General features: G+C 33.6%; 1 protein-coding gene across 1 annotated transcript; it reads right to left on the minus strand.

The window, feature by feature from the left end:
* Nucleotides 1–46: 46 nt before the first annotated feature.
* On the minus strand, nt 47–11,222 carry LOC123662375 (4-coumarate--CoA ligase 1). The gene is made up of 9 exons (XM_045597222.1): nt 11,100–11,222; nt 10,726–10,933; nt 10,132–10,450; nt 9,673–9,856; nt 6,694–6,839; nt 5,310–5,436; nt 3,513–3,740; nt 1,511–1,681; nt 47–492 (listed from the first exon to the last, which is right to left on the minus strand). The coding sequence occupies exons 1-9, from the start codon at nt 11,220–11,222 to the stop codon at nt 364–366; spliced, it is 1,635 nt and encodes a 544-aa protein (XP_045453178.1). The 3' UTR covers nt 47–363.
* Between the last annotated feature and the right edge of the window lie 266 nt (nt 11,223–11,488).

Consider the following 11,488-nt stretch of genomic DNA (forward strand, 5'->3'; position numbering starts at 1 on the left):
TGGTATTATTTAATACTGTTGAATAAAATGATTGAAAAAAAAATTATTTCAGTTGGCAACTATTTATAGAAACATTTAAGTACTTTCTTGTACAAACATATTGTTAAATCAGATATTATTAAATTCAATGCATTTTAATTAGAACTGATAAAAGGCCATAGTTTTTAAATATAAAATAATAATAAATTATTAAACGCGTTAAGTAAAAAAAAACTATTATTGTAGTTCCTACTATGTACAGGTCCGAAACAATTGTGTGTGACAAACTTTTAAAATGAAAAAGTCTTACTATACTTAAGGTCGTCTTGTTGTGTGGTCGTCATGAAAATAAAAAATGTATTTAATTTAGTATTGTAAGAGATTTTACAATTTGCTCTTTACCTGTGCTGACAATATTTTTCTCAATTCTCTTCTCAAAATCTTGCCAGATGGATTCTTTGGTATTTCGTCCACCAATATCACACCACCGCGTAAGTGTTTTGCGGGTGACACCTATAAGAAATATCGATAATTTGATTTATATGTGTATACAACCTATTTCAAAACAGGTGCCTTTCTGTTTAGAGGCACATAGGGATACATGTAGACATACTGCCAAAACTAAAGGTGAAAAAACATTTAAAATAGGAAATTATAGTTCCTTACTAAGTAACTTTAAAATTGACAAATTTGAGAAAAAACAACTGTCCCGAAGGCATAGTAAAGAGAATATAAATAACCGACTTATATCTCCTATCACTTTCTATTATTTCTATTCAAAAAATCAAATTATATCTACGTGGTAGGCGGCATTGATTTTAGAATCATGTCCACGGTGTTTATTTCAAACAACCAAATAAGCTGTATTACAAAATTTAATCTTGCGTTTTAGATTTAGGATTTTCTTGTACTATGACTGAATTAGTGCTGCTGTACTTCAAGATTTTCTAATTTGTTATTTCAGCTGACGTTAACGTTTATTTTATTTAAATTAAACAATTCTTTTACATTTTTTTGGTGCTATTGCCCCGAGACCAACTCGGTGTCAAGCAAATCGAATATTTGGGTTTAGAAGTTTTATTTTAGCAACAATTGAGGTTGTGCAGCCGTAAACTAATTATTATTCAAGATAACATTTTCGAAAGTTTGATAACTAATTTTTGAGATTTAATTTTTTTTTTACATTAGACGCAGCAGTTCGTGTTGTTTCCACATCTCCGCTGGTGGCCCCCTTCCAAATAAACATCGTGTTAAGTAACAGGATAGTGCTTAGGTAAAAGGCAGTAAGTAACGTATAAAGATATCGAAATCTGAGAAGATTGAGTTTAAAGCTTTGGATTTGTTTTAACTCAAAAATGTCGAACGGTATCTGTTACAATAGTTACAAGCAGTAAAAAACTGTCTAAGTACAACAGTAGATGTATTAGAGACAGGAACGTTAGTAGCGACGAAGGCGACTTAAGTATCGCGTTAAACCGGTATAGAAGAAGACTATTATTTTTTTTTTAATTAATAAAAAAATACTACGTACGTTAGCAGCGACGTAGGCGACCAGCTCGTGCTCCGTGGGTGAGGTGCCAGGCTGCGGCACCACGAAGGCGACGGGCAGCTCGCCGGCCAGCTCGTCGGGCCGCCCCACCACGCCCACCTCCGCCACGAGGGAGTGTCTCAGCAGTAGAGCCTCTAGCTCCGCAGGCGCCACCTGACCACCCCACCACACTCGTTAGTTGAAATACATTACTGACTGCCGTGATTGTTCAAGTTCACTAAATAAATAAATATACTCGGAGACAATCATTAATACAGGGCGAAAGAGGAAGTTGCCCGATGTCTGACAATAGTTAGAATAACACTTCCGGAAAAAAATGATCAGACCTGACCATGCCTGTTCATACATGATCACGTATGAAGCGTTAAATACGTGATCTGCAGGGCTATTCTGTAAATAACCATTTCGATATCGAGCTTCACCTGAGTGACAGCGCTCACTTCGAAAGCGAACCCACTTGACCTTGGTTTGGAATTCTGTAATTCCGTACGCACAAGCGATTTGAAGATGAGTGTCGAATCGAAGAGCGGCAATTTAGAGTTGTGTTTATTTTATCGATATTCTTTTCTTATGACTTTATTTTAGAATATGTGCATGAAGTCAAGTGTCGAATCATTTCTCGAATTGTGATGTGTGAAGCGGTAAATCCCCTTACAGAATACCGAATTCATACTATTAAATAACAACGTTCTCACGCAACAGGGTTCGACTCGTCGCCGCACTCACAAGTGTGGCGCTACGGGACTGTCGAGTTTTAATGAATACGAATTTGATATCTCACCGCGGATTCCGCTGTCGAGATACGAAAATGTTCTTACAGAATAGCACTACAGGTCGGATTATTATCTTTTGCCTATTTGTAGAAAATTACGCTTAGAATTGCTTTAATTAACTTTTAATATACTATATATATTATAGGATAAAGACGATTACCAAACAGAGGCTGATAGATCAGCTTAAAGATGTATTATTGCATCTTTGGATGCACAGTAACCAAAAATTAATATCATTGGAGAAGAAGATAATCCAGACAATGAGGTAAATTTGGTATTAAATAATTTCATTTATTTTTATATAATATTGGTATAAGTACCATAAAATGCTGCAACTTTGCACGGATTTTGAAGTTTTTTCTCAATAACTCTTTTTGCTTAAAGAAAGTCTTAAGTGACTTTAAGCTACTGTAATAAAGTTGATTCTAACGAATAAAACGTATTAAAACCACCAAAATTGTGCTTTAAAAAAGTAGGTAAACTAAAGTTACAAACTACAACATTGCTTAGTTAAATATCTTTTAAAATAAATAAATATCAAAGCAAAAGTTTTGATACTCGTTATGATTATAATTTCTTTTTCACTGTATTTTTCACAAAGTCTTTAATTACTATACAATATTACTTTAGACTAGCTGCTGCCCGCGACGTCGTCTGTGTGAACGCTATATAGCACCAAAAATACCTATGATTATACCTTTTAAAATAACATTCGTTTACCCGTTTCTTCTTTACATTTCATACCTACAGAAAAATCTCTTAGATGGCGCTGCTTTAAAATTGTCTTGTCTACTTAAATTTATTTAATTATGTTTATCGACTTAGTTACTTATATTGCGTGATTTTTATAGTGCGAAGCTAGCTTATATAGCATGGTTATTAACATAATAACAACAACATTCAAATATGCGTCGTTAGATCACACGTTGTTACAGAATGCGTTGAGGAAATAAAGGTTCACTGCTCGTTCCCGGTAGCCATGATAATACGAGTATGTATCCTATATGTTGACCCTACTTCTTAATAATATTCGTGCCAAATTTGAAGTAAATCCATGCAGTACTTTTTGAGTTATAGGTATAATTGTAGGTATTTATGGTGCTGTATAGCGTTCACGCAGACGACGTCGCGGGCAGCAGCTAGTAAAGAATAATTAGTTAATTTTTTTAAAAACTAAAAGTGTTCTTCAAATATACTATTAAAGGATATACCTGGAATCCTTTATATTTGATGAGTTCTTTTAATCTGTCCACGATGTAGAAAAATCCATCTTCATCATAGTAACCAATATCGCCTGTCTGTATGTACCCTTCTTTGTCTACAAGGGCATCACTAGCAGCTTTATCTCCCATGTAGCCCTTCATGGCTAAAGGAGATTTGATCCATACCTCACCCTCTTGACGGGGACCCAGTTTTGCACCACTCTCTATATCCAAGACCTTGAAAAGTTATTCAGTGTGAATTGAATGTATCAATATAAAAGTACAATGGCATATTTGCTATAGTCATGAGCGAGGATCGGAAGTGCGACACTAATACATCAGCTAGTTATTTTGACCTATAACAAACTTGAGACCAACTCCAATGAGTGTTTTTTTTCCATTATAATAATTTAGTTTACTAGATGTAACAATAGTAACCGATCACAAGCCGCTGATAAACATTATTAATAAACTAATTAGGGGAGAGTTGGGTAATTGGAGTCAGCGGGCAATGGGAGTCACCCTCATATCCACAAAACAGTACATGCGAGCGACGCGTAAACAGCGTCCGTACCCCCCGCTCTGGCCCTCGGCGTAGCCTTGAACGGGTTGCGCCCGTACGAAACGACTGTAGTATTTTTGTGCTCCGCTGATATAATTTTACGTCAATACAAATTGGAAGGTAAGTGCCGAATATCTTGCAGTATGCGACCAAGACATTTAGACGTACTTAGCTACACGTTTAAAATTTTGATATGGATATCAGCTTATATCAATGTATTGAAGATTTTTTATTATTTTAATTTATTTATCATTAGTGTAGTTAATGAGCTTCATGTGACTCTCATTACTCACAAGTGATCACTATTGCCGGAAATTTTGCATGTTTAATTACGTTATTATTATTTCTTTTTAGATGCTGAAAATACGAGTCAGGACAACTGAAAAGGCTTCCTGGTCTTCTGAAAGCCTGGAAAAAGCTATACAGCTTATTGATGAAGGTTCTTCTCCAATATTCCAAGTCTTCAAAAGAGGGTGAAAACACGCTTTACCTTAGGTCTACATCTAGGAAGATTCACTGTCTTTAGGCTTGAGGCAGAAGCCGAGTTAGTAAACTTGGTAAAAGAAATGGCAAATATTTTATGTGGTTGCACTGCTAACCAAATCAGAAAAGTGGCTTTCGAATATGCTGAAAAATTGAATTTGAAATATAATTTTAACCAAGCTTCAAAGATGGCTGGATGCGATCGGTTACATGCGTTTATGAATAGAAATAAATCTATTCGGGAACCGGAAGCGACCAACTTAAATAGAATCACGGCCTTTAATAAAACAGAAATCAGTCTGTTCTTTGGGTTACTTGAGCAGCTGATGGTAAAATAGTTATTTGTCGGAAAAAATATTTAAATTGTGTTGAAACCGGTATTTCAAAGGATCAAACTCCCGGAACAATTTTGCCTATAAAAGGATAGAAAAGAGTGGGATCTATCACTAGTTAGGAGAGAGGAAAAAACATCACCATGTTATGGGCTATGATCACTGCAGCTGGGTACATTCCACCTGTTTATTTTCCCTAGGAGAAGGTTAAGTCCTTTACGCGAGAAGAATGGTCCAGCAGGAGCGCTTTACAAATGCTCAGACAACGGTTGAATTAATGAGTATCTCTTTGATGAATGGTTGACTCATTTTGTACTGTGTGGCTACGGTACTAAAGAATATGGCCATCCCCTCTCTTCCCGTGGGTGTCGTAAGAGGCGACTGCGATAGGCTGAAGTAATTAAAAAAATACCTATAAAACAGATTTACCTTAATTTTCATACCAGGTGCAGGAGTACCACATGAGCCTACTTTTGCCCCATCAGTCAAGTCAACACAGCAAGCCATTGTTACCTCAGTAAGGCCATAACCTTGTCTAATAGAGTTGATTCCGGTTCTAAAATTTGTTTTTTTTTTATGTTAAAAAAAAGTCAAGTTTGAATAACATATTGTCAGTGATACTGCAATACCGCAAGTAACAATTGCTAATACCGCGTAACTACAAAAACATCAATAATTGTGTTTGCTAGCAAACGAAAAAAACCGACTTCAATTACATCAACAAATAATACAACGTGAGTAAACGAAAAAAAAAAAATAACAAACGCACTAGTCGTCACTGTGATTTTAGAGGGTCCCCCTCGATTTCTCTGGGATTCCACCATCAGATCCTGGTTTCCTTATCATGGTACCACCCTTGGGATATCTCCTTTCGAAAAAAAAAAAAATAATTATCAAAATCGGTTCAATAAACGACTAAGTTATCCCAAAAAAAAAAAAAAATATATATATATATACATATGCGCTTAGCAACATTCATTTATATTTATATATAAGATTTTTAACTGACTTCAAAAAAAGGAGGAGGTTACTCAATTCGACCGTATATGTTTTTTTTATGTATGTTCGGGGATAATTTCGTCGTTTATGAACCGATTTTGATCATTCTTGTTTTGTTGGAAAGGAGATATCCCCGGTGTGGTACCATGATAAGGAAACCAGGATATGATGAAGGGATCCCAGATAAATCGAGGGAAACTCTCGAAAATCTGTATAACTTTTTACTGGGTGTACCGATTTTAATGATTTAATCGAAAGCCGATGTTTATCATCTGGTCACATTTAAATGTTATCGAGATCTGATTACAACTTTTGGAGTAATCTTTGATAGTGCGTATTTACTTGACTATTTTTTCATCCACCTACGTTGTATTACTTGTCGATATAATTGAAGTCGGTTTTTTTCGTTTGCCTGGAGACACAATTATTATGGTTATGGTGAATGTTGTTGTTAGGCACGGGCTGTTTTTCGCAACTCGACGTCTTTATGCGCCTATTTTGCGTGTAAGCGTGTGTATTTTGCGTGTCTATATGGCTATGGTGAAACCATTCTGTGAAATTTTTCTATCTCTACTTATTATACTTTAAAAATTCAAGTTGTATATATACACAGGCAAGCGTGAAAATCTTTTAAAAATGGAATCCAAGTAGAACTAAGTCTACACAGCATCAATTTATAACCACACAATCTAAGGAAATTACAAAAAGAAAAAAAAAAAACATATTTCAAGGTAATTTTAAAGTAGTTTTTCCAGTTGGGATTTATTTAAGGTGAAAACATCAAGAAAATCTTGTATTTATTATTTTATTTTACCTTTTAGAAACTACAAGTTGTATTTCGCTAGACAATGGTGCTGCCCCACACCATACTTCATTAAGAGAGGTTAAGTCATATTTGGGTACTAGAGGATGCTTTGCCAGAAACACAGCAAGTGGTGGCACAATTGTAGTCATGTTGATCTGAAATGAAAAAGAAAAGTATAATTTGCATATATTTTATGACTATTTTGTTATTTATTTAGTTATTCCGTTTGGACTTATCTCTTTGAAAAGAACCAAATTAACATACCTAGATGATTTTGTTAATGTCTTATATAATGAAAATTAAATTAAATTCAATGAAAAATACACAAAGGACGTTACAATTTCATGCCCACTCTTTGTTTTGTGATTTTTATATACCTATATAAAGTATATACAACATCGATTGTATATCGTCGAGTTAGAGTGTAAACCAGCTAAATCCATATTTTGACATTATACACTTGAGAGCATAGAAATCGCACACCTTAAATTTTCATTTTGACCGCAAATATTTTTCAAATTTAATCTTGTTTGTGAATACAACTTATATTAAATTAAAGTACACATTGGTATCTTTCTTAAAACCCATTATGTGTAAGCCTTGGCTGTGTGGCTACGGCACTAAAGAATTTAGCCACCCCCTCTCTTCCCGTGGGTGTCGTAAGAGGCGACTAAGGGATAACAAGGTTCCACAACCACCTTGGAACTTAAGAAACCGACCGATGGCGGGATAACCATCCAACTGCTGTCTTTGAAATACACAGGTCGAAGACGGGCAGCAGCGTCTTCGGTGCGACAAAGCCAGTACTGCGGTCACCAACCCGCCTGCCCAGCGTGGTGACTATGGGCAAAACACATGAGTTTACGCCATTTTTGGCACGAACTTGTGAAGTCTTGTGTCCAGCAGTGGACTGTATAGGCTGTAATGATATATTATATATAACTACAAAAATATAAAGAAAGTAAAGACAAATTGACCTTTTGTACCATTTTATTATTTTAAATTACCTACAATATTAAAGTTTAAGTTAAATTTCTGATCAAAATTTTAATCAAATGCATTTTACACTATATAATCAAATCAATCAAATACTCGTACAAACTTGAATCGATTTATCGTGAGTATTGAATACTGAGTCGTATGGTTACTTCGCTATTTACGTCCCAATTTCAAAACGAGCCTATTATTTTATGAAGACTATAGTAAGGATTTTTAAATGGTACTTTATCTTATTGTAATATGTATTTGCTTGCCATCATAGGTAAAATGTCTGAGATGCTCTGTAACTGTATGTATCATCTGTAAAACTACATTTCTTCAAGTAAATGATTTATTATTATTATTGTTATTTAATATAATGTGTATTAATAAAATAATTTTTAACAAAAAAAACCGACTTCAAACAGGAAACTAAAAAGTGAAAAATAAATTTACTTAGTACAAAGTAATTCGTATTTTGATTTAGTTAATCAGAAATGATTAAATAAATATTTTATAATTTTGAAATCGGTGCCAAGTAAAACAATAACTACTCTAGTATCTACTCGTAAGTTGTATTCAGTTTTCTTTCATAATTTGTTTCATTGACTATTAGGTTGAATACTGTTATTATTCTGTTATTGTTTTGACATATCTAATAATATTTTTTGTACTTGTTTGTTGTGTGTGTGTGTTGTTTGTATTTGGTATTGTAGCCAGGTTGTTGTAGTATTTACTTGGCACCAACTTCAAAATTATAAAATATTTATTTAATCATTTCTGATTAACTAAATCAAAATACGAATTACTTTGTACTAAGTAAATTTATATTTCACTTTTTAGTTTCCTGTTTGAAGTCGGTTTTTTTTTGTTAAAAATTATTTTATTATACAATTTTAGTGATGGGTAGACCTAACAAGGATGCTTTTTCTCTTGTGTCGGGGGTCCGGAAACATACACAATACACAAGCACAAACACCCAGACAATGACAAACATCTATATGGCCAATACAAATGTCTGTCGTGCGCGGAGATTGAACCCACTAACGCCAGCGCAACAGCCGGTGTTATGACCGCTGCGCTAACGCGTCGACATACTATGAGTAAAGTTCGCTATCAGATGTACTTAACGTTATGTTATGTAACAACCGGGACTGATAGCCTAGCGTGTTCTCTGAGGCTAGGTTGAGAGAACCAAAATGATTAACAACTAGACCAAAAATAAATATTTGTAGAAACATAAATATCCACTCCGAGCGGGAATAGAACCCGCGACCGTCGGTGTTTAGGCGCCGCCGACACGGCACATGCACCATTATATCAAAGCGGTGGTCAAACAGCAAAAGGTAACTGTTGTAAATTGTTGAGAAATTCCCTCGAGTGTTTATGGGCTCCATCATCAAACCTGGTCCTGCGACACAGATGATCACACAGCAGGTAATTACTATAAATCGTTGAAAAGTTCCCTCGACTATCTTTCGTCTCCATCATCAGACTGTAATGGCACTTGTAACTCATATAGGTGCAAAGTTCTCATCAATAGAAACGAATTAAGTTCAAACAGCAGGTAATTGCTATGTCATTGAAGAGTTCCCTCGACTATCTTTCGTCTCCATCATCAGATCGACTCCAGACCTTTATTAAATAGTAGTGCTTTATAGTACTTAATGAAAACATGATTAAATTTACTAGTCACCCTTACGATTTTTGAAAGTTTCCCTCGATTTCTCTGGGATCCCATCATCAGATCCTGGTTTCCTTATCATGGTACCAAACTATGAATATCTCCTTTCCAACAAAAAAATAATTATCAAAATCGGTTCATAAATGAAGAAGTTATTTCCGAACATACATATAAAATATATATATATATATATATATATATATATATATACGGTCGAATTGAGTAACCTCCTCCTTTTTTTTGAAGTCGGTTAGAAATTTATTTCAAATCTTGCTGAAAATGCATTTTTATTATTAAGAATAAATTTGAATGTATTAGACAGTTACCTTATATTTTTGTATGGTTTCCAAAAATTGTTCTTCCTCAAATCTTACTAAGAAAACAATTTCAATATTTAAGCACATGATAGCTAGTGTTGTAATAAATCCATACGCATGGAACCAAGGTATGAGAGATAAGCCAGTTAACACTTTATGTTTTTTCTTTTCCTGTGAAGTTTCTAAATAGTATCTGAAAATAAAAGAATGTTCTTTAAACTTTTTTCTTTTTTATTATCTTTGCATTCATGAGTAAGGCAACAATGACCAAAACGGGTACACAATGACCAAATGCACATTTTAAACCTAATTCACAATGCTATGAAACTCTCAATTTAACTAAACTTTTTTAAGCTTTCTTAGTAAAATTTTAAATGATCAATTAGAAAATGAAATGTAGGTATAATTTATTATACATCTTTTTTTATTTTTAATACAAATTTTGTAAAGCTGATATATTTCACTTACTTCATATGTGCACATAAAGTGAGAAAATTAACGTGTGTAAGCATGACACCTTTCGGTAACCCCGTAGTCCCCGAGGAACACATCACAGCAACCGTGTCCTCCTTTCCATTCACATCGACAAGTGTAAAATCATAAATATTAACTTGTTTCTTCATCAAATCATTATAGAAGACAGCTGGTACAACATCATACTCTCCAAAGAGAATAATTTTCTCTACATGCGGTAAGTCTTTACTACAGTCGTAGATATTTTGTGCAGTGATTGGTGATGTAAAAATAAACTTTGGTTTTGTTATTTGGAATATATGGCTTATCTCACCTGAAACATTGTCATTGATTCAAATACATAATATTAACTAAAAATTATAAATTTAAATTGTAATTTTGAATTTTCAGAATATTTTAGTAAATATTTAATGATTTTTTTTTTTACTTTTAATTATTTTTTCCTTTCAATTATTCAAAACAATTGTAAATAAATTACTACTTTAAAAAGCTTTGATAAATACAAGGAAGGTTAAATGAGAAAAAGCATATACAAAGAATTTTGAAGTCATTTGAAAGAAATAAGATCTAGTCTAGTACTAGTCTTACCAGGAGAGTAAGTAACATTAAGAGTGGATAAAACTCCACCACAGTAAATAACAGCGAGTGAGGCAACAGTGAACTCAAAGCGATTTTCACTGCTGAGTGCAACTACATCCCCTTTTTTCAACCCTAGCTCTTGAAGTGCAACGGCCAATTTAACACTGTTTTGAAGGATAGTTCTATAAGTGACAGAGTTGCCTGTTTCGGCACAAATCTATAAGAAATACATACATATATCTCTTTAAAAACATGAGTACATTTTTTTACAATAACATAAGAAATAGATTTATTTTAAAGGACAAAGGTTAAAGCACGTTAAAGATAATCCAAGCATGAAAAGTTAATAAAATTTTATATATCGTAAATGTTGCGAGTCTTACCTGGGCGATTTTGTTGCCTCCATTTTTTAGTTTGTCAAAAACAAATTGGCCAAAGGATAAATGAGCCGGAATTGCCCTTTCTTCCGGACCAGACACTATATTATTATGTATAGACACAGCCATAATTTTAATAACTATATTAGTTAAATTGGAGCCTCCTAAGTAGGTAAGTTACCTTATGATCGATTCTTATCTTAATACAGTTCTTTTTTAAGATTAATAATTAATTGTGCCTGATAATAATTAATAGATAAACAATCGGCAGTGAGATAATATAATTTTAATTTACCTAATTTTTTTGAGTCTATTATTATATAATTTAATCACAAATTATAACAACTGTGATACTTATTCATTAAAAACAGATTTTTTCAAATTATTTCTAAAAC

Source organism: Melitaea cinxia, chromosome 18, assembly GCF_905220565.1.
Source record: "Melitaea cinxia chromosome 18, ilMelCinx1.1, whole genome shotgun sequence".
Lineage (NCBI taxonomy): Eukaryota > Metazoa > Arthropoda > Insecta > Lepidoptera > Nymphalidae > Melitaea > Melitaea cinxia.

Excerpts from the sequence above, each read along its gene's own strand:
- LOC123662375 (XM_045597222.1), bottom strand. The coding sequence starts at position 11,222 with ATGGCTGTGTCTATACATAATAATATAGTGTCTGGTCCGGAAGAAAGG. Across the intron at positions 6,840-9,672 it reads AAACCATACAAAAATATAAG|ATCAACATGACTACAATTGT; the intron begins GTAACTGTCTAA and ends TTTTCATTTCAG. Across the intron at positions 1,682-3,512 it reads TCAAATATAAAGGATTCCAG|GTGGCGCCTGCGGAGCTAGA; the intron begins GTATATCCTTTA and ends TGGGGTGGTCAG.